This window comes from Tiliqua scincoides, chromosome 1 (assembly GCF_035046505.1).
Source record: "Tiliqua scincoides isolate rTilSci1 chromosome 1, rTilSci1.hap2, whole genome shotgun sequence".
NCBI classification, from domain to species: Eukaryota; Metazoa; Chordata; class Lepidosauria; order Squamata; family Scincidae; genus Tiliqua; species Tiliqua scincoides.
Genome location: NC_089821.1, coordinates 171416759 through 171435348, shown reverse-complemented (window position 1 = coordinate 171435348; position 18590 = coordinate 171416759). Strand labels below are relative to the sequence as shown.

The window sequence follows — 18590 nt, the reverse complement described above, 5'->3', positions numbered from 1 at the left end:
TTCCACCACACAAGGAAGAGCTGCATGGATCCATGTGTTTATCAGTGACTTTCCTGTTTTGTAAAAGGAAGTATGTGGTTACCCCCTTTTTATTTTAATGTTTACAGACACAGTGCATCACTTTGGCTGATAAATGTGTATCTTCGCTCCTTGAGCTTTCATTGATAAACCTGCCTTTCACAAAAGAGTTCTGTTTTCGCTAGCCATTTCCCTTTTTTCTTCATTGCCTCAGTAGTCCTCCTCACCTGCTGTCAGATATGCTGCCTCTCTTCATGGATGCTTCTCTCCTGATCAGTCTTTCTTGTCATCTGAATGTGGGGGTTGGGCCCAGCTCTGCCGAATGTATAATGCATATTCCTAAGCGCATTGGGAACCTGGAGGAGGGGAATATTGAAAATTAAATCACACATGTCATAATAAAGTGATACCTGATACCCAGGGTGACCAAATGTCGTCTTTTTCCAGGACATATCCTCTTTTTTAGCTTTGTGTCCTGGAAAAGAACTTACATGTCCTCCTTTTCCCTGTGAGCGAGCCCCTTCAGGCAGCGCCTAGCCTTCTTGTAATCAATAAATTCTATGTAATAAATTACATGTAATATAGTTTAAAATTTAAGAATAAGGAATATACTGTTTAAATTAACCACATTAAATCAATACATGAGTGTTTTTAGCTTTTATTTTGTCATGTCCTACATTTTGGGGTGCCTGGTCCTCTTTTGCAGTTATGACATCTGGTCACCGTGCTGATCCCACCCCAATGCAGGGATCATATCATTCCAGTTTTTTTATGTGTATAGTATGAAAATCAATACCTGTAGGAGAAACTTGCTATATTGGAGAGACAGCTATGTTTTATCTGTGGTGTGTACATTTTTCATGTGAGGTGCAATTATAAGGTGGCTTTTTTAACCCAAATAATTTCCCATGTAAAAATGGAGGCAGTAGTGTCCCTGCAAGAGTGCTATACTGCTGCATTATCACTAGTAGGAATCATCCCAAGGAGTGAGTGGGCCAAATGAATCAGCCTATCAGAATTCTTATGAGGTGAAACAACATTAATTTTATAAAAGCTTTGCATAGTAAAAGTGACAGCCTAAAAGAGAAGTAGCTCACTCTCCTCAGAACGTAGAGGTGCCGGCCTTGCCTGACTTGGAATATTTTATCCTTTGCCTGTAACATTTTCAAAGCTGAATTTTGAATGTGTAATCTATGCCTGTACACTTATGCAACTTAAAATCTTGCTTTTTCACAGTTTCATGACGCCTGGAACAAACTCATGGAATGGTTGGACGATTCAGAAAAGACTTTGGATGCAGAGCTTGAAATTGCAAATGATCCAGATAAAATTAAGATGCAACTTGTCCAGCACAAGGTGAGTCAGCAGGAATGGAATGTTTGAGATGTCTAATCAGATTGCAAGAGAGTCAGTCCAACTAGTACTGTATAATTAGCAGGTGGAGATTTGTTGGTTTCCATAGGTGGGATTGTTTGCTACCGTCAAATTCTGTTTTCCACCTAATAAAACAAATAGAAGCTAAGAGATTTGACTCCAGGGCCTGCTCTTCTGAAGGGATGAGTCTGTATGTGGAAAGGAAAGGTAGAATAATAGAAGCTAGAAAAATTAACCATACAAATAAGCTAACTAAAAATTTTCTATCAGTAATTCTTTGATCATCTTGGTCAGTAGGATACACAGGAATTTAACTGAACCTCGTATTGGGTTGATATTGCTCGGGGATTCTGTGGATTCCTGAAATGAGTTTTGCTGAAAGGAAATGTGCTGTTTGACAGGCAAATCCTTAATCAGTTTAGTGAAATAATTTTTTTTTTCTCCTTTTGAAATGAATGGAGCTGTCAGCTACAAAAATGAAACTTGCATTAGGAGCAAAGAAGGTTTTTCTGTTAAGGGTTTGCAGCTGTCAAGCTCTTTTTCATAAATCTGATTATATACAGGTGAAAAGTCACTTTTAAAACCTGGGCTTCTCAACCCAAGCCACCTCGAGTGCCCTTTGGGGAGAAAGGCTGAATAGAAATAGAATAAATAAACTCCAGGGAAAATGACATTCTATAAACAGATACAGCTCATTTTCTGGTTCTGATCAACAAAACTAATTACACCATGTCAGGTTAAATTCAGATATTAGTATTCCATACTCTGTATGAGTGCACTCCCCCCCCCACTTCATACACCAAAAGACCCAGCTGATAACTGATTAACCCAATTTAATTTATTGCAGCAAATAAGGTTACACAAAAATGGAAAGCAATTTCAACTGAGATGCTGAACTTTGAGTAATGCTTTGCTTTGGTCAGCCTGATACTCTGAGCATCCTGGTTGTCAAACCAGTTCTAGCACATCATATTATGACTTCTTTATATATGACTTATGACATGACTTTGTACATGACTCACAATAGAGGAGGGCAACCTCAAACAGATTGCTTCACCTATGACAGCCCTGATAGACAGGAAATCAGCAGTTCTTAAGAGCCATGGGAGGTTCATCAACAGTTCATCTGACATGGGTATAGTAGGATTTTTACCCATTGCATTTGGTGATTGCAACTTTGCATTTGGAGGCTTTGCATTTGGAGCAAGTACTCCTGAAGCTGCATGGTTATGATAGTAGAGCTCTAGATCAGTGGTTCTCACATTTTTAGCACCGGGACCCACTTTTTAGAATGAGAATCTGTCAGGACCCACCAGAAGTGATGTTATGAACAGAAGTGACATCATCAAGCAGGAAAAATTTTAACAATTCTAGGCTGCAATGCTATCCACACTTTCCCAGGAGTAAGTCCCATTGACTACACAGGCCTACAAAACTGAGGGTCAGAAAAGTTTTTCCCAAACTTTATGGTGGTTTGATATGAATTTGGGGTGCCGATTCCAAAAATGGCATCCGTTTTGCCCTATCACGTCTAGTTTGGAGATATAGTATAGCCTCATTAGTGAATGGTTCAAGCAGCTTCCTCATGAGGAAATTCCTATAATTTTTGGAATCAGCACCCAAAATATACCCAGGAATTGGTGTAACGCTTAAGGAAGCAAAATGTGTGTTGGCCTGTGCTATCGTTGTTAAAAGTATATACAGAGTAGCCTGTTAAAAGTACAGAACTGTAACATTTCTCCAATGCAGTCACATGCCATGGTAACATAAAGTCTAATATATTAAAAATAAAATATTGAATATTGAAAATATTGAAATGGGGACCCACCTGAAATCAACTCGCAACCCACCTATGGGTCCCAACCCACAGTTTGAGAAACACTGCTCTAGATACTCTAAATACCATTATAGCTTCCAGAAAACCATCCAGTATCTGTATATACAAAACCACCTGAGTTTTGTATATACAAAAGTTTTCTTGCGCTACGGCAGATGTAAACACCTTGTGTCTTCTTCAACATCTCGTTCTTATGTCCTTGCATTCCTCCAGGATGGCTTAGGATATGATTTTATTTCTATCTCATTTGTTATAATTTACCAAAGATTTGGGGAATGTTGATTGCTTTTTATCAGTTTCTCCATCAGTTGCCTTTCCATTATTCAGACTTTAAAAGTCTGGGTAATGGAAAGAATGATTGGGTCATGCAGTTCTGTTTTTTGTTTGTTAGGAATATTCATGTATTTTAGGCATAATTCTACGTATGGGCCTTGCCTGCCTCAGCTTCTTTCACAGATGTACCACAGATATGTTGGTTGTATTTAACCAACCGGCTGTAATTTCATTCTAAACTTTAGCAAAATGTGTGTTCGCCTGTGCTAACTTTAGAATGAAATTATACTTTACAATCTAAAGTATACTTGGACATGATCTAGCCCTTGAGGAATTAATGAACTCTTGTTTTTGGCTCAGAATCTAATATTTATTGCCCAAAGTTTCTGTGGCAGATGTTTCATTTTATGCCTTCTTGAAAAGTATGATAGTTGTTTAACTTGAGGTCTTAGCAAAGCACAGCTGTTCCAGAGGAGAAAGCAGCCTAGCAATATTTGAGCATTTAAAGCTTTAAAAAATTGTTTACATGGTAGTGATCCTATGAAAATTAAGCACTTTCAATTCCTGTTAAATTCAATTAAACAATTAAGTGCAATTTAAACAAGTGCTTGCTCTATGCAATCATTGGAATTTTAAAGTGCTTCTGTTTAGCAGGATGTTACCCATGGTTTAGTTGGAGAAAGAGTTTTGTGGTCATGTGTGTTAGGAGAGGGGGAGAGAGAGAGAGCATTTTTTTTTCTTAAAGATTGAAATTACTTATCTTTAGTTCTAGTCTGGAAACATAAAGAACCAACTTTTGTCATGATTTACTCATTTACGTATTTGTGGACTGAGTGCTCTACCACTGGTCCTCAGGAGATTTTGTGAATATGTAGGAAATGTAGTCGTTCAGATTGAGACATTTTGATTCTTTTGGGATTCTGAATGACATTCACATACAGAATGGTTTTAACTGAGAAAACCAGCACAGAAATGATTGCACAGCTGTCTCTTTAATCTGTGCTTGCCCAGAGAAATCATTATTCACTTTGTGCTTATTAGTGACTGCACAACAAAGGCTGTAATGCAGTTTCTGTCAAAGACCTGAATTAAATATTCTTCTGTCATTTTCTGCATAAAGACCTCTTGTGGAAGTGGGGGCCGAAGATTCTCATGATCAAGAAAAAAGTAGGCTTTGGTGGTGACAAGGGTGATCAAGCAAATACAGCTTAGTTACTTTATTCATTTTGCCACTGAAACTGACCTTGGCAAAAGACCTGAAATAAACCTTCATCTTGAGTTTGAATATTAATTATTTCTGAAAGCTAGCATGAGGATCTTAATATCACTTTCCATTTTGGTTAGGTTTTTTTTTTAGTTTTATTTAGCAATATATTGACAAGCAAGTTGTAAGCTTTACTAAGGAATAATATCTAGAATAATAATTTTCCACTGCAGCTTCTACAGTCTGATCCACATGTTCTGTAACATTAGGGTACTTGACGTAAATTTTATTTTAACTAATTTAAGTCAACAGGAACTAAATTGGTTTGAATGCAGGTACTCTATTTAGTGCAAGCATGCTGAAAATCATGAACCTTTCTGTCATTTTTCTTGCATAATCTCCTGTGCAGCGCAATCCTATCTTGCACTGGAACAGGCAGACCAGAAGGCCTGTGCAGTATCCAGCGCAAGATTGGGACCAGATTCCCCTTACCCTGGGTAAGCCACCACAGCCGTAATGGGTCTCCTCAGACTTGTGCCACCACAGGAGGTGGCGCAAGTCAGAGGAGAATGGAGCAGCTTTGAGCTGCTCCATGCTGCTTGAGGAATGGGGTTGGGATCCAGCATAAGTGTCGGGTCCCAGCCCCACCTTCCACTCCCCTCCCACCTGCCCCTTGGAACACCTTCTGCCTGCCCTTCCCCTGCTCCAGAACACATCTCTCCGGCCTCCTCCCCACCTCCGCTCCTCCTTCCCCAGACCCCTGCATTGGCCAAGCTCAGCCGACACAACCTTACCTCCCGGTGATGGCATGGAAGATGGATACAACCTCCGTGGGCCAGCGTGCATCCCTGCACTGGCCCAGCCAACTCCCAAGGAGGCGCAAACATGCTTTAAGGCATTACAGTTAGTTAGGATTGCTCCCTTAATTGGTCTGTTAAAATTAATAGGATGTTAATCTGTTGACTTAAGGGATACTAGATATATTCAGGAATAAGTGTAGACAGGTTCTGGGACCCAGATATCCTAGTGACATTCATGAGATTTTCTTGTGAAATGCTATTTGTTTGGCTGCAGGTGGGATGCAATATGTTTCGTCCTGTGGATTGCGCATGTTACATATTGCACCTTTTTCACTTGATACAGGAGTTCCAAAAAGCTCTTGGAGCCAAGCATTCTGTGTATGACACTACCAATAGAAGTGGGCGTTCCTTAAAAGAAAAAACTTCTCTTGCTGATGGCAATCTGAAACTGGATGATATGCTGAGTGAACTCAGAGACAAGTGGGATACTGTCTGTGGAAAATCTGTTGAAAGGTAAAAAAAGGGGGGGGAGTGAGTATATCTCAATGATAAAGCACTTGCCTTGTGTACAGAAGGTGTCTGTCCCAATCTCTGACGTCTCCAGGCAGGGCTGGGAGAGACTCCCACTCATAATCCCGGAGAGACAGCAATTCTCTTTCTTTTCATGAAATAGCCATATGCTTTGAACACTAGTACGTTAGTAGATTACAGAATATTTTAATTATTTTTCTCCATTGTGTGTTTCTTTTTTGTTTTCCTGCTTCAGACAAAATAAACTGGAAGAAGCCCTTCTATTTTCTGGACAATTTACTGATGCTCTTCAGGCTCTCATAGATTGGCTGTATAAAGTGGAACCGCAGCTGGCCGAAGATCAGCCTGTGCACGGAGACATTGATTTAGTGATGAACTTAATAGATAATCACAAAGTAATGGCTACAAAATTACAGTGATTTTCATATTATTTTAAATCAGACTGTTCAAAACATTTTGATTGAATGTTGGTTGGGTCAATTTGTAACTTTTAAGAAGATTCATGAGCCCGTCTGTTAGATTAAAAACACAAGACTGTGGTATACAAATTGACTGGAAAGGAAAAATCCTTGCAAACTCCAGGGAATTATTTTGCTTGCCTGCAGAACTGAGGCTACTTTATTATCATCTGTTTTGTGGAGATTTTAAATCAGATTATTAATTCAGATTTAATTTGGATTAAACAATCTAAACCAGTCCTGAAAGTGTTTAAAAATGTATTCAAATGATTCTCAAATACAGCCACTGATGCTGTAGATGATACTAGAAGCATTCTTTTTCTAAAGTCCTAACTTTTTACTCCCCTCCATCTGTTTCTCATGGATATGTAAGCTCAAATGCACGCATGGATGCTGACCATCTACAAGATCTACCCACCTAGAGCAGGGGTCTCCAAACCTTTTGGCCAGAGGGCCACATCTAGCACGGTGTCAAGTGCCAGAAAAATAAAATAAATTTTAAATATATTTAAATAAATACATTAGAGACAACTTAGATGAATGAATAATGGACTCAAGCACCAACACATACCACAGAAATAAAGCACACACTCAAATGGACTCCCTTTCCCCCACCCCACAAGCAACTCACTTACATGTACAGGACTAAATAACTCAGAACCAATACATCTCAGGAAGCATCCAGAGCATGTTCTGAGGGCCACGGAGGCTTCCCTGACGCTCAGAAAGCCTAAGGCCATCAGAGGGCCCAAAAAGTCACTTCCGGTTCTTTGGGAAAACCAGGAAGTGATATTTTTAGTCCTTTAGAAGGGGTGCTGAGACGTGGCCTCTCCAGCCCTCAGAACACCCTCTAAACACAATTGGAGCACACCTCCAGTTACATTCAGTCAAGTGGGCCAGAGGCTTGCAGGGGATCAGAGGCTTGTTGCAGGCCAAACAGAGGCTTTCCACAGGCCACAGCTGGCCCCTGGGCCGGGGTTTGAAGACCCCTGTCCTAGAGTGTAGGCAAACGACTGATTCACAAATTCCTCTGCATTCACAAATCTGCTGAAGTGAATGAGGATGCTTACCATGCATCTATTGCAGAATGATACTCTATATCTACATTGTGATATAGAAGGGCAGAACAAGGAGGAGTTAGGGAGAAAGAACATGAGAGATGTACATTATCTATCAAAACGTATACTGGTTTTGAGATCCTTATGGCACTTTGAGTGTGCCAGTAAGCTTTTAAGGGAGTTAATTCGAAACACACACAAATCAATTTTCACCTGATTGCATTTAGCATAAGAGAGATATATTAGCATGTAGACTTTTCTCTCAGAACTCATGTAGAACTATAGATTAAATCAAGCAGATTGCAAATACAACAATATGATCAAGCTCTCATAAAACGAAACCAAATTAGTGTGCATTATATTACAAAACAAAATATAGTTAAAGTTGTGTATGGTGGTTAACAGCTTTTGCAAGCCCCCTCTGTCTGCTTCCTTGCTTATCTGACAGGCCTCTGTGCTGCTGCTTCACCTTCCTCCCTTCTTCATGAGAGCTCTCTAGGAATAGAGAGGCCTTGTGAGGAAGGAATAAGACATCTCTCTTCCTAGAAGACCCTCCTGAAGATGGAAGGGGGGAAGCAGCATCTCAGAAGGAACCCTGTCAGGTAAGTACTTAACCAATACTTCAGTAAGCAGAACATTCTTTTAACTGCCGTCTCTGCCTGCCTAAGTTAAAGATTCCACTTAACTGAGTTTGCCACCTAGTGCTGGATAATGCAACTTTTATTGTAATGTGCAAAGTAAGAATATTTTCTCTGAAAAGTAGCAAATAATTTTCTCCATAGTTGCAATAGTTGTTTTACGTATGAGGCAGATATGACTTGGTAAACAGAAGGGTACAATTTCTTTCCATTACTCAGGTCTTCCAGAAGGAATTGGGAAAGAGGACAAGCAGTGTCCAGGCTCTGAAACGTTCTGCCCGAGAGCTGATTGAAGGCAGCCGTGATGATTCATCATGGGTAAAAGTCCAAATGCAGGAACTCAGCACTCGATGGGAGACTGTGTGTGCATTATCTGTTTCAAAGCAGACACGACTGGAACAGGCTCTCCATCAGGTGAAAAAAATGAACTGATTGCTTTGAATTCAGTTGATGCAGACTGTGCAGAAATTTGCAGTGCTTTTTGTAGAGTATCACTTCTATTTGAGCATGGAAACAGGGAGAGCTTGCTCCATACAATGTATATGGTCCAGGGCTTTGCATATGTGTAAAATAAGGTGCAGTGGACAGGTAAGTGCACAATCAGCTTACAAGCACATTAAATTAGGAAACAGAATTCCTGATTTTGAATTGTAGCCATTTCCCCATGCCCAAGCTAAGTCAGTGGAATGGAGAAATTGACTGAACTGGATTCCATTTAATTTTTGGTCTAGTCAAGTTCATACCTCAGAGAAAGTTCAAAAAGAGAGAAGGGAAGAGATTGTTAATGAATGTCTACTAGGGCCTTGCACTGAGAGTAATGGTAAGTGTGTACTTTTCTTTTGCACTTCCTTTCTACAGGGCAATATGTGAATAACTTACCATTAAGGGCAGTGACAATCCTGGTCCCTGGGGCCAGGACCGCAGAATGTCCCCCCCAGTTGAATGCCTCCCCACTGGGGGCTTTGGAGGGCCGGAGAAGGCCATGCATGGCCTCCTCTGGCCCTCTATGTAACTTCTTGTTTTTGAGGAAAACAGGAAGTGGGTGTTGAGGGCCCTTCAGAGACTTCGGAAGGCCTTTGGAGGGCCGTGGAGGGTGTGCGGCCTTCCTGGCCTTCCAGTAAGGGTGGGAAGCCATTAGGGGGACCAAGGGCAGCACTGCCGCCCCTGCAGGTGTAGTGTCTGGGTATTTGCCCCCTTGTCCCCCTGTTTAATGGCATTGATTAATGGCACAAAACAAAAACCCTAAGGAATAGGTTGAGATTGAAAGGAGGAAGGGGAGAGTATGTTACTCACCATGCATGTGTCCACTAGGTGTCCAAAACAACTGCACATATTTCAGATCTAGGTTCAGCATTTTCCAGGTATTGCTTGAAGCATTACTGAAGTCCACAAAACCTGTATGATGAGAAATAGTTGCCAAAAAAGAGAATGAGCGTGTGTATGCTACCACAGGATACGACTGCTCTATAACCATATTGTTCCCTCTCTGAAAAGCTATTGTCTATACATAACCTTAGTTAACATTTCCCCCCCCCTTCCCGTGAAGTAACAAAACCTCATTTGTTAGCATAGCTCCACCCGATAGGTTAAGTTACCTCTTTTGTAATGTTTTGATGTGCAGGCGAGTTGAACTTAATTTGCATGACACATGTGCTATCAATCATATATTTAAAAGCATACACAGAACAGGCCTTTGAACTTCATTCAGTTTTTTTTTAAAGCATGTAACATTTTTACCATAATGGTAGTGAGGTGCTGTATGTCAGACTCCTTAATGGAAAGCTAATGTGCTTTCATTGCTGAATGATAAACGACTATGCGAGGCTGGGCACAGTTTCACTGGTCATGGGAGAAATCTAACGTTGTACTTGGTCAGATCCCTTTAACAATGTTCACTTCCCTCCCTCCCACATATATTTCCATTCTTCTTCAGGCAGAAGAATTCCACTCTGTTGTGCATGTCCTTTTGGAATGGCTAGCTGAGGCTGAGCAGACCCTTCGTTTCCATGGTGTCCTCCCAGATGATGAAGAGGCTCTGCGCACACTAATAGATCAGCATCGGGTGAGCAAAATAATGGAGACAATGCTTGAGCTCAAGACTAGATTTATGAAAGAGCAGGAATAAAATAAAGCTATTTTATGACTTATTTGTATCTGGCAATGGAAATTAGTTTTCTTTCCTATAAATTAGGGATCATGGAGCAGAGGCTTTATGCAGATTGATGTCATCAGCTAATTTAATCATGAAGCTTTAAATAAATAACTGAACAGAAACATCTTAAAATAGTCACTTCTTCAGCATGTACCCTTCAAACATCAGATATCCTTGAGTACTTGCTCCTCAGACTATCTTAATCACATTCATAGAGTTGCAATGGTTGGATGGTGTTAACCCCATTTTATGCCTTGGGACCTGCATTGACCACTACACCCTGGGTAGCTCCCTCCTCTCTGTCCAGACAAACAAAATTCAACAGGATCCCATTAGTAGCTCTGCTCAGCAGCCTCTATGCTCTTGGAGAATTGCTGTCCCCAGTGGCCTAAATACTTGGTTGCAGAAACACATCTGCTAGCAAGAAGCCTGCAGGAGAAAAGGACAAGTGATGGAATAACTTAATATTTAGTGGTAGAGGCAGGTGATTGGAATGAAACCACTGTGCCCTTCTCTTTTAAACCACAGCTTGCATAACTTATGACCTACCAGGCCACCCCCTGAAAGTAGTTCTCATTTGCAGGTGGTGAATGAGGTGGGGGAGCATTCAGTTGTTTTCCAGTGGGGTGAATTTTTTGAAGGAGGTTGGAGGCTTACTAAGTGAAGGCAACAGTGTTTTCTTTAATTTTTTTTCTTTGAAACTTTTTTCAGAGCAAGCAAGCTCTTCCCACAACTGTCCTCTGATGACCATAGTTTTTTCCCCGGAATATCTCTCGACCAACACATGATGTAGCACCATTAATCATTCTGGGTAAAAAAGAAAAATGGCAGCTACAGCAGGCAGCTGCCAAGAACAGCTCTGGAAGATGCACCATTACTGTTTTTGGCAGTAGTCATGCATTTCATATAACATGTACCTCAGCCCATAGTTGTATTGCTTTCAGTTGGATTTTGCAAATGTAAGTGGTCATTTGATTATCCCCAAATTGTGTGGCAGTATATGTTACAATCAAACTTTTGGGGGAGGCACAGCTACTCCCCCTGCTTTACTTTTTTCTGGCTAGTCTTGGATGTGTGTCTTTCCATACAATGAGATTGTGGAAAGGTGCCCGCAGTTGTATTGAGAATGAAGAAAAGAATATCTTGCTTACTGTCATTTCCTCTGAACAGGCTCCAGATGGTTGTCCTAGGCTTTCTTCTCACTGAAGAAAAGGCATTAGAAAGACCAGTTCTAAGACTTAAAAAGAGCAATGCCTACACACTTGCACAAATAACCTGCCAACAACCATAACTAATCTGTAAACAGTATTTTAAAAAATTATAAACTATAGGAGTTGTGGGTGAAGACACATTCTAACACCATCCAGAGTTTGGAAAATTTTCAGAGATACATTTGACTTATCCTAAATTTATCACAGAGTAATACTATATTTTCTTGTGATATTGTGGAGAGACTAGCCAGTGAAGCTCTTGCCCTTCTGTCTGAATTTTTAAAATTATTTAATGGAATTTATTTTGCTTCCACTGTGGTAAAATACATTGCACATGCCTTCAAAAATAGTTTATTTTGGGCGCAATCCTAACCCTTTATGTCAGTGCTTTCCAGCGCTGGCATAGCGGTGCCAATGGGACATGTTCTGCATCCTGCAGTTGAGGGTCACTCACAGAGGCCTCCTCAAAGCAAGGGAATGTTTGTTCCCTTACCTCAGAGCTGCATTGCCCTTAAGTCAGTGCTGGAAAGCACTGACATAAGGGGTTAGGATTGTGCCCTTTCCCTCTCAATGAAAGTGCTCAAGGCAACTCTTTATTGTACAACAAATGGAAGGTTTTGGAAGATAAGGTCTTTAATACAGTCGAGGTCAACAATATGGCTTCTAAACTTTGCAGTTGAGAACAATCCTTTAAGCTTAATTAGTAATGAAAATGATCACTATTACTATTGTAAGCTCTTATTATAGTCTTGTATATTTAAGTAAACATTCGTACCTGTTATCTTTTGGAACAGTTAATTATGCAGTCATTTACAATTTTATGTATAAAGTATACTTTTTTCAAGTCACATCCTGAAATATTTTACTTTTGAAAAATTTGATTTGACATCAGAATCCTTTTTTGAAAATTGTACTTGATTTAATGGAAGCTACATATTCTAGATAATTGAGGTTTTACCTCTAATGGCTTAGTGGTTAAAAGGTGAAATGGGTTAACACACTGAAGAAGATAATAAGGAAATACATATATGCTCCCCCTCCTGTCTTTGCTTCATTTCCTCCACTCCAAAGTCTCATAAAACTGCTCTCTTGTTTTTTGTTTTTTTTAAAAAAAATCTTCCATGATCATAACTCATTAACTAATTTTCCAAATCAGTATGAAGTTTTATATTCTAGTGAGACTTAGGGCTTCCATCTTTTAGGGAGTGTTAAACATAACTATGTTTGTAGTATCGTTGACACTGTTGTATAGAGAGGGTGTCATCCCTATGGGACTTCCCCAGGCCTCACAATGCCTTATAAGGGCATAAAAACGTCACTTCTGGTTTCCTTGAGAAACCGGAAGTTATGCCTTTTTGCCTGAAATGGGCATTGAGGGCTTGGGAGGCTGCAACTTCCCCAGCCCTCAGAATGTAGCCCAAATCTGCGTTTTTCAACATCCATGGATTTCGGTATCCACTGGGGTTCTGGGGAATGGAACACCTGCAGATAATGAGGGTCACCTGTATGTGCAATCAGAGTGTGCTTCTGGGTACAGGTATCAGCATAGAAATCGCATACAAGTACTTTAGATTGATGCTTCCCAAAGTGTGAGTCTCAACCGCCCTCCCGCCTACCCTTGAGCTGGTTTGGCTTCAAATAGGAGCCATTTCAGAAGCCCCAGTACTTACTGGACCCTCCATAGGCCTTTCCTGGCCCAGTGACCCACTTTATAGGCCTCTGTGGGCCTCAGAATGAGCCTCAGAAGCCTCAGTAAGCCACTTCCGGTTTGCGTATGAAACTTCTGAGGCCCACAGAGGCCTGTAGAGTGGGTTACCTGGCTAGAGGAAGCCTCCAGCGCCTCCAGGAACATCACAGCCCACTGCAGAGGACAAGGTGGGTCACGGTGTTACAGTATTTTGGAACCCCTGCTTTAGAGCATGGCAGTGGAAAATATTCTTTCCTTCACCCCAGTTGTCAGTATGTTCACTGAACTTACCTACTTCCTAATAAATATACTTAGTGTTAAATTTTTGGACCAAACTAGGTTTGATGATGGAGGTGCATAAATGCATCTCAGCTGCCTTTAAATTTTTGCAAATAGGAGCCTCATGGAAGCATATCTGTTAGATCCTGATTGGCAGGAGGGGCTTTAACACTTCCCCCATCCCACTGTTTTCTCCATGAAAATTTTCCTCCCTCATTGCTATTTGCCCTGTTACAAAAACTTACCATTAGGCCAGTTCTTTTTTTTCTTTTTTTTAATAATAAAGTGCATATTTCAACTATACCACTACAAATTCAAAAATGTGGGGGTTTCCTTTTTACAGTCAGTAATTTCTGCAGTTTAAAATCTCAGGATCCCAGTACTGAATGAACAGTCCTAGAAGTGTTTTCTGTACATGAATAGATAGCGGTCCAGTTAAATATATCACCTCATAGATCTCTTTTTGAATGTCCACTGAGTAGCTCTGAATAGGTTATGTTGTTGAATTAGAGTTCATTGGATCAGTCCATTGAGTCTTCTGAAACACATCCAGTGTTTCAGAAGATGTTACAAGTGTTTCAGTGGTAATGTCTTGTAAGGTCCTGTACTCTTTTTTTGCATACGGTTAACTCTATTATAGCTCAATCCTATCCTCCTCCCCCACCAGCATCGTGTAGCTAGTACTAGTGTAGCACTGGCAGAGGCTGCTTTATGGCTGCCGTAAAGCATCATCTGCCAACAAGTACATTGGGCCTGCCAGTGGGGAGGCCACAGCAGCCTCCCACACACTTGCAGGTTGACAGAAGCCTACTAGAACAGGTAAGCCCATGCAAGGGGTTGGAGAGAGATGGGGAGGAGCGTTGAACAGGGTACTGGTGAGTGGGACAGGGAAGGGTAGGCAGGATGGGGCAGGAAGGAGGGTGGATCAGGCCCTGGGATAGGGGTAGGATTGGTGGCATGTGCCAAATCCCAAGCCCCTTCCCAGGCCTCATCTGCCCGAAACAGAGCAACATGGACTTGCACCAGCGATTAAGTTGGTGCAAATTCAAGTTGCCCCATAGTAGGACAAGGAAGTCAAGGAGACAAAGGAGGTCATGTAGGACAAGAAGACCTCCAGCAGCTGAAAATCCCCTGCAGGATACAGTGAGAAACCTCATTGGCGTCTCTGCATCTCGGCACGGGAATTTAGGTAGGATTGGGCTGCTGCTCATTGTACTGTCTTGCATTACTAATGAGTTGCAGACTCTAGCACACATTTTATGTCTCAAGTTAGACCTTAGTCTGCATTTTTAAAAAAAAGTCTTAATTTTTCTTATGAGCTTGCCAATTACTTTGTCTCCCCTCCCTCCCTGCTATTGAATCAGTTCAGGCGTTGGATGATTCATTGTAGGCATTTGTTCTTTTTGACTTAGCCAGCAAAATCTGTAGTTACTTGAATTTTTCCTTTGAACCAGAGCCAAAACCTAATTGAAATCACTGTTTCTGCCTTAGGAATTTGTGAAGAAACTGGAAGAAAAAAAGGCTGAACTAAATAAAGCCACAGGTATGGGAGAGGCCATCCTGGCTATCTGCCACCCAGACTCCATCACTACTATTAAGCACTGGATAACAATCATCAGAGCAAGGTTTGAAGAGGTCAGTCTGTCTTGAGCAGTTCTTTGTGGTAACAATCAGTCCTTGACAGCTTGGAACAAGGCTGGCAATTAGCAAGGCAGTTACATGGCGAGGAAACAACCCAGCTGTTGAGAACAAAATGTTTATCATACCCATGCTGTCATGTATAATAGGCTTCTTCTTTCATAGCTATGTGGTGAAAATGACGTAAAAAGAAGAAAACAGTACCCATGCATGTTTACATTTTAAGGATAATCTCTTGTCCAACCCACCAAAGATGGATTAGAATAAAACATTGTGCTTTCAAAGGAAGAAACTTTATGACCAAAAAATCTGTTCCCAATACTTAGTAATGATTCTGTTAACTAATTCAGCAAATTCCTTTTTTTTATCTATATGTGTTAGTGTAAACTCTTTTTGCCAAGTACAAGAAAAGGTCCATGTAACTGGTAGTATCAGGGATGCTCCAGATGTTAATATTTAGAGGCGTGAGTGTATATACCCATCTCCTGAAATTTGTCCAGATTTAATATTGGAAAAATAACATGTACTATCTGTATATCTGAGAAGCTGAGCATTTTGAAAGCCTCCAGAAATTAATTTGGAGAGTGTAACATCTTTCTTGGAGGCTCTGCAAAGACTTTGTTTTTAACATTGTCTTCTAAGTGCCATCATTAGTGATCCTCAATCATCATCACCTTTTGCAAGTAGTTAACTTCCTGTATCTCACAGTGGCCCACCAGATGCCTCAGGGAGCACACAAGACAAGAGACCTGTATCCTGCTACCCTCTCTTGCATCTGGAAATTCTAAAAATGTTATCTCATATGTTATTTCAAAACACTTTGGTTCCATCTTGCATTAGGATGATGTGTTATTGTCTGTCCCCTGTGTCTCTATAGCAGTGCTTTGGTTATAAATTGCTGCTCTCCCCAAATTTGTTGTTGCCAATATTTTTTATTTATTGTCTATATATTGTATATTTTTAGTCTTGAATTGTAAGCCGCCTTGAGCATTTTTTCTGGCATAGGGAAGGCGAGATATAGATCTTTTAAATAATAAATATTTAATATACCATCACTAAATATGGCATAGTGATGATATATAATTCTGTACTACTGCTTAGAACTTATGGTTTGCAATTAAAAAGCAGAGACCATTTTGTGGGTCATCAGCTCTTTTCCTTTCTGGGGTGCAGACAGTACCTACAAATATGCTTGCCCAGCAGCCCTCTGATAATGAAGCCAAATTGTGTTTAACGAGTAAAAGAGTAGAGGCTCTGAGTTTACTCTGTGAATGGAAAATTAGGGTGAAAGTTACCATGGACTCCTCTTTCTTTCAAGGTGTTAGCATGGGCAAAGCAACATCAGCAAAGATTGGCAGGAGCCTTGGCTGCACTTATTGCTAATCAGGAGCTGCTAGAAGCTTTATTGTCCTGGCTACAGTGGGCAGAAACAACTCTTAGTGAAAAGGACAAGGAGGTCATTCCTCAGGAGATTGACGATGTTAAGTTACTTATAGCTGAGCATCAGGTAAGTGAACCATGGCTAGGCCGTAGCATTTTTAACCATCATCAATGTATGTATAATTTGGAAGTCCCCTGAATTAAGCTTATGCCAGAGAAAGGAGATGTTAGGATAGAATCCATTGTCTGTTTTGCTAAACCATATTCTATGGTATGTCTTAGACTGGTTCTGGAAGCATGTATTTCCTTGGAGAATTAATGGAGAAGCTGAATTTATCCCTCATTGGAAAGCTAATACAGGTAGATTACCCTGTATTTCGAAAATCGGATTATTCTGATATCATGTCATTTTTGTCCAAGACATGTGCTCATTCCCATGAACGCTGCAGGTACAAACTATAAGTTCTATTCTCTGGTTCTGTGGTGTGTACCTGTACAGTCATTGCGGAAAACTTTCAGAGAGACCTGCCAACATCTGTATGGGTAACAGTGAAAAGAGCAAGAGGAAGCATCTCTCATATATATATGCAGTTATTCCAAAATCCAGATTCCTTCCCGTCCCAAGCAGTTCGGATAAGGGATACTCAACCTGTAATGTATTAGGATGCACTTCACTGTTGTTTTTGTGACATGAAAATAAATCCATATTGAGAAAAACAAGCACTGTTCATCTCTTGGATGTTAATTACAAGTTCTTTTTAAAAATTTAAGTACGCGGATCAGGAAGCAGTTGTCTGTATTATTGTTCTGATTCACATGTGCACAGTAGGCAAGATAGTCACATTGCCTTTCAGGTGTTAAAAAGATCATGTTTATCCAGCACCTGTACTCATATATCAGAAGAAAGTCATGAATGAAACTGGTGTTCCCTGTGCACATGAGAAAGCCCATAGATGTCTGAACCTGAGCCATTATTTTCCCATAATTAGATATGCTGCAAGTTATTCTTGTACGTTGCTGGCTAAAACAACCACCATTAATTTCAGATATTCATGGAGGAAATGACCAGAAAACAGCCTGATGTGGATAAAGTTACAAAGACGCATAAAAGGAAAACAGCTGAGTCTGCTCCAATCCAGTCTCATATTCCTGTTCTGGATAAAGGAAGAGGAGGAAGTAAGTAGAGAGTAGATGGGAGTGGGAAACATCACCTGTATCATTGCCTTTATTCTACAGCTGGTAATTTATAAATTGCTACAGTACAATCCACTCTCCTTAAGTCAGATGTTGGCTTCAGTATATTTCTGATTTAAGAAGTAGATGGTATGTCCTTGGGTCAACAACTTTTGTTGGAAGGATACAAATTTCTTCCTGTTGGATGCCACCTGGACCCATAGCTATGAGGCCCCTCTCTTCTTCAGTATGCAGAACCAAACTGTCTGCTTAAACATACAAGCACATATTTTATTTTATCCTTGAAATTGTTTTGACTAGCCTGAAAGGAAGCAAAAAAATGATACATTTATTGTATTTTAACAGGAAAGCGTTCCCCAACACCAAGCATGTATCCCTCAGGGGCACAAGCTCAGATTGAAACCAAGAATCCACGGGTGAATCTGTTAGTCAGCAAATGGCAGCAAGTCTGGCTTCTAGCCCTGGAAAGGAGAAGGAAACTGAATGATGCTTTAGACCGACTAGAGGAGGTCAGTAATGAAGCAAATATCACTATAACTGGGTTTCCTGTCACGAAGCCTTAATTAATGTGTTATCAGCAGCTTCTCTTTTGCCTGGGGGAGGAATGGTTGGAAACTACCCATATACTATGCAGGTGATCTATGTATGTGTAGTTGCTGCATAGTGACACTCGATTGCACAATGCTCCAGCTCATGCAATCCCCCCCCCCACTTTTCTGAAGGAGAGAAACTACATAAGGTAATGTCAGTGGATGAAAGGAACAGCTGTCCAGCTCTAACCCTAAAAAAAGAAGCAGTGTCACCAGTAATGTATACACAGAAAATGTGATCATAACCATCATCTTACGTATGCAATAT

The 18590-nt window shown here is 40.6% G+C and overlaps 1 protein-coding gene across 1 annotated transcript in view; it reads left to right on the top strand.

The window, feature by feature from the left end:
• DST (dystonin) overlaps positions 1–18590 on the top strand; it is a 312958-nt gene that overhangs the window by 272174 nt on the left and 22194 nt on the right. The window contains exons 83-91 of the mRNA XM_066612418.1: positions 1255–1374; positions 5850–6019; positions 6273–6432; positions 8411–8605; positions 10125–10253; positions 15012–15155; positions 16477–16665; positions 17585–17714; positions 18078–18241. Of these exons, the coding sequence (XP_066468515.1) occupies positions 1255–1374; positions 5850–6019; positions 6273–6432; positions 8411–8605; positions 10125–10253; positions 15012–15155; positions 16477–16665; positions 17585–17714; positions 18078–18241 (1401 nt within the window). The remainder of the gene's footprint in view (positions 1–1254; positions 1375–5849; positions 6020–6272; positions 6433–8410; positions 8606–10124; positions 10254–15011; positions 15156–16476; positions 16666–17584; positions 17715–18077; positions 18242–18590) is intronic.